The sequence below is a fragment of the Dendrobates tinctorius genome, unplaced genomic scaffold (genome assembly GCF_039654945.1).
Source record: "Dendrobates tinctorius isolate UK_male_01 unplaced genomic scaffold, ASM3965494v1 ptg000011l, whole genome shotgun sequence".
NCBI lineage: Eukaryota > Metazoa > Chordata > Amphibia > Anura > Dendrobatidae > Dendrobates > Dendrobates tinctorius.
In genome coordinates this window covers 123,002,913-123,019,497 of record NW_027361679.1, presented here as the reverse complement: position 1 = coordinate 123,019,497, position 16,585 = coordinate 123,002,913, and the positions used below count along the sequence as shown (strand labels likewise).

Genomic DNA, 16,585 nt, shown 5'->3' with positions numbered 1-16,585 from the left:
ACACCTGTGAAGTGAAAACCATTTCCGGTGACTACCTCTTGAAGCTCATCAAGAGAATGCCAACAGTGTGCAAAGCAGTAATCAAAGCAAAAGGTGGCTACTTTGAAGAACCTAGAACAGACAGTTCTCCATCCTCCTTCCTTCTTGACCTTTCCTCTGCCTTCGACACAGTCGACCACTGTCTACTGCTATTGATTCTTTCTTCCCTTGGCATAAAAGACCTTGCCCTGTCCTGGATTGCCTGATACCTTTCTGACCGCACATTCAGCGTTTCCCACTCCCACACTACCTCCTCATCCCGCCCTCTCTCTGTTGGAGTCCCCCAAGGCTCTGTCCTCGGGCCCCTACTTTTTTCCATTTATACTCTTGGTCTAGGATAACTCAAAGTCCCATGGCTTCCAGTACCATCTGTATGCGGACGACACTCAGATCTCTCTGTCCCAGATGTCACCTCTCTGCTGTCCAGAATCTCGGAGTGTCTATCAGCCATATCCTCCTTTTTCACCTCTCGCTTCTTAAAACTCAATGTAGACAAAACTGGACTCATTGTCTTTACTCCATCTCACGTATCTTCCCTACCCAATCTATTTATTATGGTAAACGGCATCATGCTCTCTCCCGCACCTGAAATCCGCTGCCTCGGAGTAACTCTCGACTCTGCCCTGTCCTTCAAACCACACGTCCAAACTCTTGCCACCTCCTGTCGCCTCCAACTCAAAAATATTTCCAGAATCCGTCCCTTCCTCAGCCCTCAATCTACTAAAACTCTTGTACATTCCCTCATTATCTCCCGCCTTGACTACTGCAACACTCTCCTCTGTGGCCTCCCTGTTTACGCTCTTGCACCACTCCAGTCTGTCCTCAACTCTGCTCCCCGACTAATCCACCTCTCTCCTTGCTACTCCCCTGTCTTTCCCCTCTGCAAATCCCTCCACTGGCTCCCAATTCACCAGCAAATCCAGTTCAAACTACTAACACTGACCTACAAAGCCATCCACAACCTGTCCCTCCCTATATCTCTGAACTAATCTCCCAATATCTTCCCTCACGTAACCTTCGATCCTTTCAAGACCTCCTACTCTCCTCCATACTTATTCGTTCCTCACACAACCGCCTCCAAGATTTCTCCCGAATATCCCCTATCCTCTGGAATGCCATGCCTCAACACGTCCAATTATCCACCACCCTCGGATCCTTCAAACGGAACCTGAAAACCCATCTTTTCAGGAAAGCTTACAGCCTGCAATGACCATTCTGCCGCCTCATCACCACCAGAGCTTCTGCACCCCTGACCTTCTGTCTCTTCCCCACTATCCCGTAGAATGTAAGTCCGCAAGGACAGGGTCCCCTCTCCTCTGTACCAGTCTGTCATTGTAAATTTGTTTACTGATAACGATATCTATAACTTTGTATGTAACCCCCTTCTCATGTACAGCACCATGGAATTAATGGCGCTATATAAATAAATAATAATTCGCAAATATTTTCAGATTTTAAATGAAGATGAGAGGCTTTCTGAAGTTTTTTTAAAAATCCAATATTAGATTTGTGGCCAAAACATCTCCTACTCTAGGTAATATTTTATCACCAAATTTTTTTCAAGGTCCTAATTTTTCCACACAGCCTACGTGTCTTTCTCATAAAGGTTTTTGTTAAATTTGGGCACACATCTTGTAAAGCATGTGAACATGCAAACCAGGGCTGTGGAGTCGGTGCTCATTTTGGTGGAGTCGGAGTTGGAGTCGGTATAAAATGGACCAACTCCTAAAATATATAATAAATTGGGTACAGTAGTTCAATGCAGAAAGCGCTGAATATTTTTTCATAGGAATTTGGGAAAGTTATGAAATGTCCTATAAATGACTGTTCTATTCCTGATCTAAGGCTACATTCACACACAGCATTTTTCCTGCGTTTTTTGAGGATACGTTTTTCAGTTGCAAAAGCAGATCAGCTTTTTAAAAAACGACATCACCTGAAAGGTTTTTGAGCTCATAGATAATGTTTTCAATAGCAAAAGCAGATTAGAAATCTGCTCTATCTATATATCCATTTATCCATATCTGTCTATCATATCTGTACCAAAAAGAATGAAAGCAGGGTAGCACACAGACTAACACTGCTTTTTTTTAGCACCAGTCAGATACACCTCATAGCTGCCCAAAAGTACGCCCAGGACAGGCATTGCTCGTCTTCAGTAACACATCAACAACAATTGATAGTTGGAATAAATAGACGGCATTCACCACCACATCTTCTTAAGGTGCAGGCTTTATTTTCAAGTGTAGGGGTGTGCAGTATGAGGTTCTGCAGCAGCTGTGGTGTGCAGTATGAAATTCTGCTGAACAGTATGAGGTTCTGAGGATCTAGGCTTTATCTTAGCCGAGATAAGTGTGTGTGTGTGTGTGTGTGTGTGTGTGTGTGTGTGTGTGTGTGTGTGTGTGTGTGTGTGTATATATATATATATATATATATATTACACACACATATACACACACACACACACATACACACAGTGCAGACCAAACGTTTGGACACACCTTCTCAATCAAAGCGTTTTCTTTATTTTCATGATTATGAAAATTGTAGATTCACTCTGAAGGCATCAAAACTATGAATTAACACATGTGGAATTATATAATTAACAAAAAAGTGTGAAACAACTGAAAATACTGTATGTCTTATATTCTAGGTTCTTCAAAGTAGCCACCTTTCGCTTTGATTTCTGCTTTGCACACTCAGCGTTTGACTCTTGGTCTTCCTTTCCTGGGGCGGTCCTCATGTGAGCCAGTTTCTTTGTAGCGCTTGATGGTTTTTGCCACTGCACTTGGGGACAATTTCAAAGTTTTCCCAATTTTTCGGACTGACTGACCTTGATTTCTTAAAGTAATGATGGCCACTCATTTTTCATTACTTAGCTGCTTTTTTCTTGCCATAATACAAATTCTAACAGTCTATTCAGTAGGACTATCACCTGTGTATCCACCAGACTTCTGCACAACACAACCGATGGTCCCAACCTTATAAGGCAAGAAATCCCACTTATTAAACCTGACAGGGCACACCTGTGAAGTGAAAACCATTTCCGGTGACTACCTCTTGAAGCTCATCAAGAGAATGCCAAGAGTGTGCAAAGCAGTAATCAAAGCAAAAGGTGGCTACTTTGAAGAACCTAGAATAGAAGACATATTTTCAGATGTTTCACACTTTTTTGTTAATTATATAATTCCACATGTGTTAATTCATTGTTTTGATGCCTTCAGAGTGAATCTACAATTTTCATAGTCATGAAAATAAAGAAAACTCTTTGAATGAGAAGGTGTGTCCAAACTTTGGTCTGTACCATATATATATATATATATATATATATATATATATATATATATATATATATATATATAATCAATATTACACAGTGTATTTCATATTTACAATTTATTACAGTTTTTTGTGTTCTAAAGTTGTATTACAATAAATATATATTCTGTTGTATCCAAATATCTTGATTATTGGATCATAAAAATGATTACATGTCTGATGTTCACGTTGTACTACAATACATTTTTCACTTAAATATAAGCAATATATGTGGGAGTCGGAGTCGGTGGAAGGGAAATTGAGGAGTCGGAGTCGCAGGTTTGGCTTACCGACTCCACAGCCCTAACTATAATAACAGTACTTTTAGTTCTCTTGCCATGGGCAGTATTTTTTCAAATCAATAGTTATACCAACACTGCTGGCATGATTTATTTAATCAAATGTGTAGAAATTTAATATCCAGTATGTAGGTTGCACTACTGGTCTACTAAAGAAGCGAATCAGAAGACATGTGTCCGATGCCTCTAGTTCTACAGCGCTTACTACATCAGCGGTTTCGAAACATTTTTTTCACAAACATAATGGTAACATTAAATCTCTGAAATTTAAGGGTATTGAGTATTCAAGCACAAGAGAGGAGGGGATCATAAGAGGAAAATTCTCAACAGAGACTCATATTGGATTTATCGGTTAGACACCAGAGTGCCTTTTGGTATGAATTCTCGGGAGGATTTAATTCTACAGTTCCTTTTGTTTTATTTACATGTAGATTTTTTTTTGCAATTTTGTGTTATGTAATGCTGTTATTAATATTTGTTTTGTGCTTACGTTCTAGTGATTTTTTTTTAATAAATATTCTGTGTCTAGGTGATTTATGGGTTAAAATTCTGAATGTTTAAATTATCTAATTTCATTCACCTGTTTTCTCTAGCCAAAGACTTTTTATAAATCTTGTTCACATTTCTTTTCATATACCATCAAGGCATATTGCTGAAACACGTTGTGAACTATCTGTATAGTGACCCACACTGGTTGCAAAAGGTTTTTAAATGGTTAATTAAAAGTTACGAATTTTTACCTTCCTTATGGAATTGAGCTTTTCATTGCTGGAGACTACGACTTACTTTCCTGCTTCCCTGCTCACGTCCGAGACTGGGACGGCTGCGTGCGGATGAGATTCAAGATCAAGGTGCATGGCATTTTCGGTCCTTTTTCCCCCTCTTCCCAATTTTTGAGGGGCGGTACACACACGCGCAGATTTAGGCCTCTGCTCAGTGACGAGCCAAGATCTTATTCTGGGCATGTGCGACTACTGAAGTCTGCCGGAGGTTGATCTGCCATTGTCCTGAAGCCAGCCACCAGATCAAGCTGCCCTAGTGTCACCTGCAGCTAGGAATGTGCCAGTGCAAAATTTAAATGAAGGAAACAGATAAAGACACCAAAGGGAGAGGAAGGGTTGTGGCAGAGCCCAAGACCCTACCCACAGTCCTGCCACACAATCCCCCACAACCGATGCACGAAGAGTTTAGAAATCCAAACCTTCTAATAGTGATTTAGCGAAAACCAGGCTGCAGATTTCTGAACTGAAGTATGTATTGAATCAGTATGACCACACCATTATGCCCATACCTTTGGTGGAACACGGATAATCCTGATGACAGGTTTTCTTTAACCCCTTATTGACCGGAGCTTTTTCCAGTTTTGCGTTTTCATTTTTTCGCTCCCCTTCTTCCCAGAGCCATAACTTTTTCTATTTTTCCGTCAGTATGGCCATGTGAGGGCTTCTTTTTTGTGGGACAAGTTGTACTTTTGAACGACATCATTGGTTTTAGCATGTCGTGTACTCAAAAAATTTCCAAGTGTGGTGAAATTGCAAGAAAAGTGCAATCCCACACTTGTTTTTTGCTTGGCTTTTTTTTCCTAGGTTCACTAAATGCTAAAACTAACCTGCCATTAGGATTCTCCAGGTCATTACGAGTTCACAGACACCAAACATGTCTAGGTTCTTTTTTGTCTAAATGGTGAAAAAAATTCAAAAGTTTGCTAAAAAATTGCGCCATTTTCCAAGACCCGTCGTGTCTCCATTTTTTGGGATCTTGGGTTGGGTGAGCGCTTATTTTTTGTGCGCCAATATGTTCTTTTGATCGCCTGTTATTGCATTTTAATGCAATGTCGCAGCGACCAAAAAAACGTAATTCTGGCATTGAGTTTTTTTCTTGCTATGCCGTTTAGAGATCGGGCTAATCCTTTTTATATTGATAGACTGAACGCGGCGATACCTAATGTGTGATTTTTTTTTTAAATTGCTTTATTTTCAATGGGGCGAAAGGGGGGGGCGATTTAAACTTTTACATTTTTTTTATATTTTTAAAACTATTTTTTTTTTTTACTTTTAGCTGCTTCAATAGTCTCCATGGGAGACTAGAAGCTGCCACAACTTGATTGCCTCTGCTCAGATCGCTTGTATGTAGTAGAATTACAGCATTGCTATGAGCGCCAACCACAGGGTGGCGCTCATAGCAATCCGGCATCAACAACCATAGAGGTCTCAAGGAGACCTCTGGTTGTTATGCCAACGCACCGATGACCCCCGATCACGTGACAGGGGTCAGCGGTGGGCGTGTTTCCGGCATTTAACTAGTTAATCGACGCAGGTGGATCGCGATTCCACCCGCGCCTATTGCGGGCACATCAGCTTTTCAAAACAGCTCACAGTTCCCAGCTTTGATGCGGGCTCACCGACGGAGCCCACATCAAAACGGGGGTTACTGCCATTGGACGTAATATTCTGTCCAATGGCAGTAAGGGGTTAAAAGCGTTTTAATACAGTCCCATCCATCTAAGTTTACACCACGCAGTTTTATCAAGGTATCAGCTACTTTGTAAAACTGAAGAAAAAAAACACAGCAACAATGCTGAGCCACATGAACAGACCTAAACTGCAAACGTCATGCCAGGTACCTCATAATTAATGTCAATCAGCTAGACACCTAGATCTACTTAGTCCATTTATCTGTACAAGCAGATTGCATTAAACTGGGGTGACTGTACGAAAATGAAACCCAGGAAACCTGACTTACTTGTGTCGACGGATCTGCTGTATTGAAAACCGCTTAGTTGGGTCATATTCCAGCATTCCTAAAAGAAAAAAAGGCTTTAAATCTGGAGAACTGAAGCTAAAATAAGAACATCACATTTATCATACGATGTACAGAGCACCAGTCAGCTACCCTAACAAAAAAAAGTCTAAAACAAAAGAACATGGCTAAAAAGTTTCCTTAACCCTTTAGTGACTGAGCCAGTTTTGACCTTAATGACCAGGCCAAATTTTGTTCTTTGTCACTATGTGGTAATAACTCTGGAACGCTTCAATGAATCGCATTGATTGAGATTTTTTTCGTGACATATTGTTCTTCATTGATAGTGGTAACAATTCTTCAATATCACTTTTTATTAAAAAAAAAAAAAAAAAAGGAAATTTGACAAAAATTTAGAAAATTTTGCAATTTTCAAACTTAATTTTCATGCCCTTACACCAGAGAGTTATGTTACACACAATAGTTAATAAATATCATTTACCACATGTCTACCTTACAGCAGCACAATTTTTGAAACAATTTTTTTTGTTAGGAAGTTAGAACAAAATTTACCAAACTATTTTTTTTTATTTTTAGGGACCACATTACATTTGAGGGGATGTTATATAAAATACCCAAAAGTGCTTCACGAGAACCGAAGCAATGTGGATGGAAAAAATGAACATTTAACTCTTTCACAAAAAATTTACTTTAGACAAATTCTCTTTGTCACAAAGGTAACAGGAAAAAATGGACCCCGACATTTGTTGTGCAATTTCTTCTGAGTACATCGATAGCCCATATGTGGGGAACAGCCACTGTGTAGCTCGGTATTTCCACTAAGGTGAATACCATCTATTTTTTTCTTAAGGTAATTATTATGAATCAAGAACAATCTATCTGCTTCATAACCTACAATATTACAGGATCCCTCTTTATTGATTTTAGTCTTTTCTTATGTTTCATAGGTATAATAATTCTATGGGTTGGTGATTATACTTCCGTTCGTACTCTCTCTATTCGATTGATTGTAAAATGAGCAAGGAAATTGCCAACTCACCAGTGGGCTATGATTATTTATACCTTTGCATTTATCCTTTGAGATGTTGACAGATTACGTCCTAGTAGCCTATACGCATGTGACAACTATAGGGAATGTTGCGTCTCATGTCAGATCTATAAATGCTGTATGAATATTCCTCATATACTCTACAGATGGGCTTATTGCCTGGTGTGGAGTGCTCTTCCATACGCTCATGAAACATAATGCTTTCTTTGAAATCCTCATGCTGATGGAACGCAGGATTATGGCGTAACGTTCTAAATAACGCCTTCATATATAGGCTATGGGTAGAGACAATTATCCATATTATAGTAACAACTTACAGCGATTTGGGCAATACTATAGTACAAAGATATGATATATCTGTATAAAGGACCTTGCGGTCATGGGGTGTTACATCATGCAGGCGCACTCAATGTGTGTCTCCCCTTAGGGGAGTTTTTCTTTCTATATGCGCAGACGCAAGTTTTTGAGTCCTGGTTACTATAACAAAGTTTGCGCATGCGCATCTGTGCTAGGACTCGTTTTGGAATGTATAGCATAAAGACATGGTGTATCTGTATAAAGGACCTTGCGGCCATGTGATGTTACATCACGCAGGCGCACTCAGTGACTGTGCTTCCTTAGGGGAAACTTTCCATTTATGTGCGCAGACGCAGAACTTTGAGTCCTGGGTTACTAAAACATCTGCGCATGCGCACCTGTGCTAGGTCTCGTCATGGAATTACTTCCGGTTACCTGGCGATTTCTCCACCATTGCACGTGTACTCCATGCGGTAAGCTCAACAGCTGTTGAGATGTGCTAATTACTTGATCGTATATATAGTGAAAAGACTCACAGAACCCACTATACTCTCTTTTGCCCCTGATGAAGTCACAACGACGATACGCGTCGGGCTTACAGGAGCCATTTCCTTGCCTTGCACCTTAATGACTGCAGTTCATGTGTGTTTTTCTGTGAGCATGCCTATTTAAGTCACAGTATTTGACTGGTAATGTATCTTACAGGCCATCATGTTATGGGGCTACTAGGAAGGTCTTATTTGACCTGAGCATGTATATTCAATACTTCAGATGGCTTACTGATGTGCCTTTGCTCATGTATCATGGTGTTAGGTGTCTCTATTAAGACATAAGGATTTGAATAATTTTGTATCTATATTCAATTGCTTTATACTTATATTTTTTCTTCATCTTGTATTTGGTGCCAATCTTTACAATTTCCAATTTGCCTAGGCATGTGATGATTTTTTTGTCTCTCAAAATTATTAATTTGGGTATTTTTACATAGAGACTTGGGTTTTTCCGTTATATATTGAATTGGATATTTCATGCATTATTTATAGGTGTTACCAGGCCAACCATTGCTCCTGTATGGGTTGGTTACACATAGTGAAACTAGTTGTGTATTTTAAATGTTTTTAAATTTCCTGTTGTGGTTTTGTGTGTCTTAATAAAATTTGGCATTTTTTATGGTGATCCCTGCTTTTTTGTATGTTTATTTGTCTTTGACTGCCAATGCTCGGAAGGAAAGCAACGCAGTTTGACTTTTTGACTGCAAAATTGACTGGAATCAAGAGTGGACGCCATGTCACATTTGGAGAGCCCCTAATGTGCCTAAACAGTGGAAACCCCCCACAAGTGACCCCATTTTGGAAACCAAACCCCTCAAGGATTATATCCAGGGGTATAGTGAGCATTTTGAACCCACAAGTACGACACAGAATTAGATACCGTAACTTTAGGTTGTCATATTGAATATGTCGCCCTTAGTATTGAGCGCAAGTGCTTGCTACTCCGGTTTGCATCGGGTGCTCTGGTATGCACAGAATTTGGCAGTTGCTCGAGTGACATACTCGACCCCTGACCCGCATGTTTCAGAGCTGCTAGACATCCCAAAAAAAAAAAAAAAAAACATGTGGGGATCGGAGATACTTTGTGCAAACCCGAGCACCCGATGCAAACTCGAGTGGCGAGCACTTGTGCTCAACAGTAACTGTCATATCTTCATAATTTTATTTTTTAAACTTTTGAAAACCACCCAATTCTAACCCCAACGAATAGAAAATAAAATAAAAATGTATTTATTCAAACAGGGATTTGAGTTACTATTTTTTTTTTATTTTTTTTTTATCACAGTGATCAAAAGAAACCAATAGGAAAAATTCCCTATTGTTGCGGTTACCAGCCAGCAGATCTTGGCAAGCGCATTCTGCATGCACTCGCCATTTTTTTTTTTTAAGGCAGAGGACGCGGAGGGCCGGCGGACGGAACAGGAGGGCCTGGAGAAGATGAAGGTATCCTGTTCGGATACCCATTTCTCTCTTCTCTGATATGCTAGATCATAGATCATATCAGAGAAGAGACAAATTAATTTTAAATCGGACAAATTTTTTGTGATCACCGGCGATCACGTGACAGGGGACCGTAAAAACCGGTCCTAATCATGGGTAACTGAGACCCAGTAGAACTAGTAGTCGAGACACTGGAGATTTTCAGACGCTGGGGGGCGCTATACCCATATTTATCAGTGCCCTTAAAAAGCGATGCTGAGGAAAAAGTACCCTCATTTGCCGCCGTTAAAAGGCGTATCGGCGGTCATTACGGGGTTAAAACCCTGTATACTGTTGGTCTCATTCCACCAGAAAATGTATGCATACATTGATTACTTATTCAGTTAAATCACATTATGATTACTTATTCAGTTAAATCACATTATTACCCGTCGGACCGGACCGCCCCCCCGGTGAGTATAATCTAGCTCTTTTTTCTTATCTTTCAGGTTACATCGGGGGGGGGGGGTATCTTTCAGGTTACATCGGGGGGGGGGCTTATCTACAGCATTACAGAATGCTGTAGATAAGCCCCTGATGTCGGTGCCGACGGCTCATATTCGGAAAAAGGGGTGACAGATTCCCTTTAAAATGGATTCTACGGAGGGTAAGTATCTTTTGTGGTTTGTTATTTGACTTTTTTTCAGGTGCTTCACAGACGTTTATAGCATAGAGCCGTGGAAATAAAAAAAAAAAAAAAATCACATCACATTTTTACCAAACTAGCTTGGCCTCCAATGAAATTTATTTTTGGGGACAAATAGAAAAATAAAAGTGGGGGACATAAAAAAGGGACAAAATAATATTGGGGCAGGCAAAAAATAAACATAGGGAAAAAATATTTTTAAAAAATATAGGGGCAAATCTAAAAAAAAAAATATATAGACAAACATATTGTGGTGTAGTGACCACTGTGTCCGCTAAGGGGCGCTGTGTGGGTGGTCCAGGACAGGCGTATAAGCATTTCCAGTGTCCTGATAGGAGTAGGATGCTGAATGATCGTAATGTATCTCAAGGTGGGTGGCCTTGAGATGAAGACTTGTGTATGTGTTGATCAGCAGTGATACTGCTGAGGTTCCGTGTCAATGTCTTAGGGAAGTCTTCAGGTAGCTGGAGAGACGGGCGGAACCAGCTACCTACAAATTCACCCAGTGGTGTGTCTGAAAACGCTGGTAGTAAAAGACTGAGTGTGAAGGACCTGTGATGAGGTCATAGCCATGTGACCCGGTGGGCGTGGCTACGGACCATATAAGGTGGCCAGGGTAGGTCACATGAGTGAATGCTTGGACCTGGTTGGTCCGTTGTGGAAGGTCCCGCTGGGAGACGGGGCTTCCTGCCTGACAGCACGTGAAGTGGCTGTGTGTAATGGCTGCCAGTATCTGAGAGTTCCCAGGGGAGGGAATGAATGTCTGGAGTCTGAAGCAACCATGAGGTAACCCTGACGGGGTGAGAAAACTGTGAGACTGAAGAGCCTGTGTGCTGGACATTGCAGAACCTGTATGACTACAGGATAAACAGAGTGAAGCTCTGTCATGGACGCTATGCTGTTTATATGAACTTTATGTTGCTGGTCATGGTTTATGATGCTTGAATAAACCGCATGGACTGTTATTGTTTTATGGAAAACTCGTGCCGGATCTGATTACTTGGCTGCCAAGCGAGTGTCCCCAACCTTGAATGACAGTGCTACCTTACAATTGGTGGAGGATGCGGGCAATGCTGTAGCCTTGTTGCTAGGGGCAACAGACGAGGTCTGCAGAATTCAGTTGCTAAGGGCAACGGTTTCCAAAAGCACATGTTGCAGTGCTGGCAACACTGAGCCAGGAGGGCTGACGGTCTTGAAAGCTGTGTGATATGCTGACCGGGGTCAGTGGAAGAGACTTATAGGACACCTCTGCGGTAGAGGGGTCCGAGAACCTGCGTGGCCAGCAGGTGACGGTTGTGAAAGCCGTGTGATATGCTGACCGGGGTCAGAGAAAAGAGACTGTGGATTGCTATAAGGTGCCTCTGTGGTTAAGAGGTACCCGAGAACCTCTGTGGCCGACACAGGTAATGGACAGGTGTTCATGTTGTACTGACTGGGGTCAGTGAGAGAGACTGTGTACCTGGAGGGCTCAGTGTGCAAAGGTCCTGGAGGGTCAGTGTTGGGAGGTTCTGAGATAACAATCAGATCCCTGGAGCACGTGTGACCTTGGACCTGGTGAGGCGTGAGTGTTGGGCAGTCTCAGACGGATGTCCAGAATAGCACCCGCTGAGCCCCTGGACCTGGTGAGGCCGGTGTGTTGGGAGACCCTGGGAGGGTCGGCTCCCTGAATAGCACCCGGTGCGCCCTGTGTCTTGGACGGTCTCAGGAGAGGAGATGGACGTCCTGAAGAGCACACAGACAGGACACGTGAGTTTTGTGTTGCATGTGTGTTTTTTTTTTTCTTTTCCCTTTCAAGTCAGCCTGCGGTGGCTCAGTGGGGGTCAAGGAGGTGACAAGCGGCTTGCTGTAACTCGGCGGGGTTACGAAGGTGACAAGCGGATTCCTGAAACTCTGCGGGGTTACGAAGGTGACCCCAGCAGCTGTGTGTGAGCGGCAGCCGGTGGTGTCGGTGATCGGTGCCAGCAGGAGCAGTGGTGGTGCCAACAAGAACTTGTGTGGTATCGTTAAGGGCAAACTGTTTTGGTGTGAACTGTGGTCTAAGGAGACCGGCGGAACGGACAAGGGGAAATCCTGAAAGGGGGTGGTAACTCAAATTGGGGTGGTCCAGAAAAGGGCCGTCGTTCCAGAGGGGGCAGCACTGGTTACCTCAGTGGACATGTCTGGAGTACCGCAGTGTGTGTGTGTGTGTGTGTGTGTGTGTGTGTGTGTGTGTGTGTGTGTGTGTGTGTGTGTGTGTGTGTGTCTGTGTGTCTTTTTCAGAATGTGCGATATTTTTTTCCGGGTAGTAACGATGGGCTGCAGGTGTGTACCGTGATGTTGCACCGGAAAAGAGTCTCTGGTCGGCTGGACTCAGAGTCAGGTGACTGACAGGAACTTCGCTCACTTTCTGGCTGACCGAGAAAATTGTCCAGGTTTGCTGTAAACATGGGGTCATGGTGAACTATGCGGTAGACAGAGTAATGTTTGACCCGTCCCACAGCGTTGAGTGCCAAGGTGGCGGTAAACCACCAGACTTAGTGTATGCCTTTGAGATACGCCGGGACTTGATGGTGTTTGATGACGTATGGCAGGGGGATGGAGACGTTTCTACGGGTGACTTAGCAGACACTGAGACGGCGACGCCTACTAAAGTCGACAGGTCGGATGTAGAAGGGACCGGAAGAGGGAGTGCGCCGACTCAACTTACGGACCTGACGTCTAATGACATGACTGGTGGTGAGCTGGTAGATGAGACTGGGGTAGACACACGGTCTGACGATGACTGGAGGGTTCACTCGACTAATAGGGCTGACCCAGTGGTACCCATTGAAGATATAATTAGAGAAGTAGTGGTGCGACACGTGATGGCCAAAAAAGAACAAGACCATGAGATACAGATGATAAAAGAGACAGTGGAAGAACATCTCAAACGAGAAAGGGTCCTGAGACAAATGGCCGAGAACAGGGTGGAGGGGCTCGAGAAAGAAGTCTTGGAGCTCAAAGGTCACCTGTCCACCTGGCAAAGCGTGAACAAGACGATTAGGGAAGAGATGGAAGAACTCCGAGGAGTAGTAAAAGGTCTTCTGTGGAAGAAGAGCTTAGATGAAGATTTACAGCGGCTGGGCCCAACTGATAAGACAGAACTGCCAGTACCCATCTTGGCAAAGGGTCATGAAGAGATAAAATCTCATGAAGTTTGTAAGCTAAGAACTGAAGACGACAGTCACCCGGTCAGGACAACTGTAGGGAGGGAAGTGTCCATGGTAAAGCCAGAGCCTTCTGTCCAGGAAAAAAGCAAGACCACAACCTTCAAATCTGTAATCGAGGTACCCGAAGACATGCAAGAATCCTGTACTGAGGAAGGTGTGCATGAGGCTTTTAAGGAGGCGGTCAAGGCGTGTAAGGTGCACTGGGCACCTGAGACTCGGCAGTTGGTGATAATATCAGCCAGGGAAGATACAGCAAACCGGGTAGCTGTCCTGAAAGAGATGCATTTGCAATGACTCCATGCCAAACAGTTGGTCAGGCGGAGTAATATGAAAGCTGCTCGACGCCTAGAGTTAGCAAGGGAGGCTATGGATCGACTGGGTTTGCGGAAAGACGTAGTTCCGGTACCCAAAGGTCTGATTGGGAGAATCATCGGAAGACTCGGGAAGGTAATGCAAGACCTTGTAAATATCTCCGGTGTGGTGAGGGTGAGGATCCCTCCTAATGATGAAGACTAAGTATCCAGTGAAGAGGCCACGGTTCCCATCATGGTGGTTGACTCCATGGAAAGCCTGAGAAACTTTTGGATGCTCTTGGAGTATCGAGTGGAGTACCTGCAAGAGATTGAGCAGTTGAGGCTGGACTGCCTGCTCAATAAAGAGGTACGGAACACCAGGTGGCGGCCACCTTCAACCCAAGATGTAAGGACCTGAAGGGTTTCCCAAAGTAGTGACATGGAAGGTGGCCGAAGAATGTCAGCAAGTGGTAGTTCGACGGGCCGTACGAGGCTGAGAGACCTTAGTTCCTGTGAGACACTGAATGGGTCAGACTCAGGCCAGACAGTAGGCTCGATTAAGACTTATGACTGCAACAACCGGGAGAGCCGGTCAGTGAAAGAGTGTGGTGACTAAACAGTGTCTGATGACGCAGACAGACTGTGACTGGAGGGCCAAAGATCAGGGCCAATATTCTTACCGCTGGGACGGGGGAGGCCTAATGTAGGGATGAGGCCATATGACAGACCGAGACGGTTCTCTTGACCTGTGGGGTAAGGTGTAATGAGTGCCCGGTCTCGAGATCCCAAGGTAATGTTGTGTGTTCAACCCCACAAGTTTGAACAGAGGGGGGGGGGGGGTATGTGGTGTAGTGACCACTGTGTCTGCTAGGGGGTGCTGTGTGGGTGGTCTAGGATAGGCGTATAAGCATTTCCAGTGTCCTGATAGGAGTAGGATGCTGAATGATCGTAATGTATCTCAAGGTGGGTGGCCTTGAGATGAAGACTTGTGTATGTGTTGATCAGCAGTGATACTGCTGAGGTTCCATGTCAATGTCTTAGGGAAGTCTTCAAGTAGCTGGAGAGACGGGCGGAACCAGCTACCTACAAATCCACCCAGGGGTGTGTCTGAAAACGCTGGTAGTAAAAGACTATGTGAGTGTGAAGGACCTGTGATGAGGCCATAGCCATGTGACCCGGTGGGCGTGGCTACGGACCATATAAGGTGGCCAGGGTAGGTCACATGAGTGAATGCTTGGACCCGGTTGGTCCGTTGTGGAAGGTCCCGCTGGGAGACGGGGCTTCCTGCCTGACAGCACGTGAAGTGGCTGTGTGTAATGGCTGCCAGTATCTGAGAGTTCCCAGGGGAGGGAATGAATGTCTGGAGTCTGAAGCAACCATGAGGTAACCCTGACGGGGTGAGATAACTGTGAGGCTGAAGAGCCTGTGTGCTGGACATTGCAGAACCTGTATGACTACAGGATAAACAGAGTGAAGCTCTGTCATGGACGCTATGCTGTTTATATGAACTTTATGTTGCTGGTCATGGTTTATGATGCCTGAATAAACCGCATGGACTGTTATTGTTTTATGGAAAACCCGTGCTGGATCTGATTTGGCTGCCAAGCGAGTGTTTCCAACCTTGATTGACAGCGCTACCTTACAATATGTACCAAAAAAAAAAATAGGGGACAATATAGTCGTCCTGGATTAATGGATGCTCATGGGATGACAAAAACCGCAGCAAATGCGCTTGAAATCCACAAACATTTTTCATATTTGCGGATGTCAAGCATTCCAATGCAAGTCTATGGCGTAGGAATCACCGTGATTCCGCAAAATTAATGAACATACTGCGTATTTTTCCGCAATGCGATTCCGCAGCGGAAAAATACGCAGCATGGGTACAGCAATTGCGGAATTTAGCTAAAATGATAGGGATGCGTTTTGTAAGCGTTTAAGCATTTCCACAGCGGCGAGACCACTGCGGAATCGCTTAAAAACCGCAACGTGGGCACACAGCCTTAGGGAGCACAGAGATTTAACTAATTCTGTCATGGAGTGACTGGCCTAGTGTGACACGATCCACCAATTGGTCGGTCACTAAATGGTAAAACAAAAAACACACCAGGGGACACCAGGGAAACCAACAACGGTGGGCCCTGCGATAGGTAACGGGGAAAATGGACTCCTCCTGCACTCACCTGAGGAAGTGCCCTGATCTTACTAACTCCCCTATACAGGTTATTTCAATCTGTTGCCGAGCAGAATACTCAAGCCCTCGCTTGCCCTGCACCTATCCCTAAGTAGGGAATTGGCAAGTGAGGACACTGGTCTCACCACTACACTAATACAAAACAAAGGGAAGGTATGACAGACAAGGTAAAGGAAAACACTTAGCTTTCTCTGCTGCAAAAGCACTGCACAGCAGTGTAAGGCACCAGATCACAGCATTCAGCTGAAGCACCACTCCACCAGCAATCTCTTGTCTTCAGCAAGGTCTGTATCACCAACAGTCAGCTGATGCATCACGTGACCTTTTAAAGGATGGTGGGAGTGGTCACCACCTGCATCAGCAAACTCAGCAGCATTGTAATTACACCAGCGGCGACCGGGGGGGAAAAATGGACATTAACCCCCGATGGCCTGAAAGGAAAAAAGTTTTAATATTAAACGCCAAATCTGCCA

At 43.8% G+C, this 16,585-nt stretch overlaps 1 protein-coding gene across 1 annotated transcript in view; it reads right to left on the bottom strand.

The window, feature by feature from the left end:
- STK11 (serine/threonine kinase 11) overlaps nucleotides 1-16,585 on the bottom strand; it is a 152,547-nt gene that overhangs the window by 53,886 nt on the left and 82,076 nt on the right. The window contains exon 7 of the mRNA XM_073547189.1: nucleotides 6,399-6,456. Within this exon, the coding sequence (XP_073403290.1) occupies nucleotides 6,399-6,456 (58 nt within the window). The remainder of the gene's footprint in view (nucleotides 1-6,398; nucleotides 6,457-16,585) is intronic.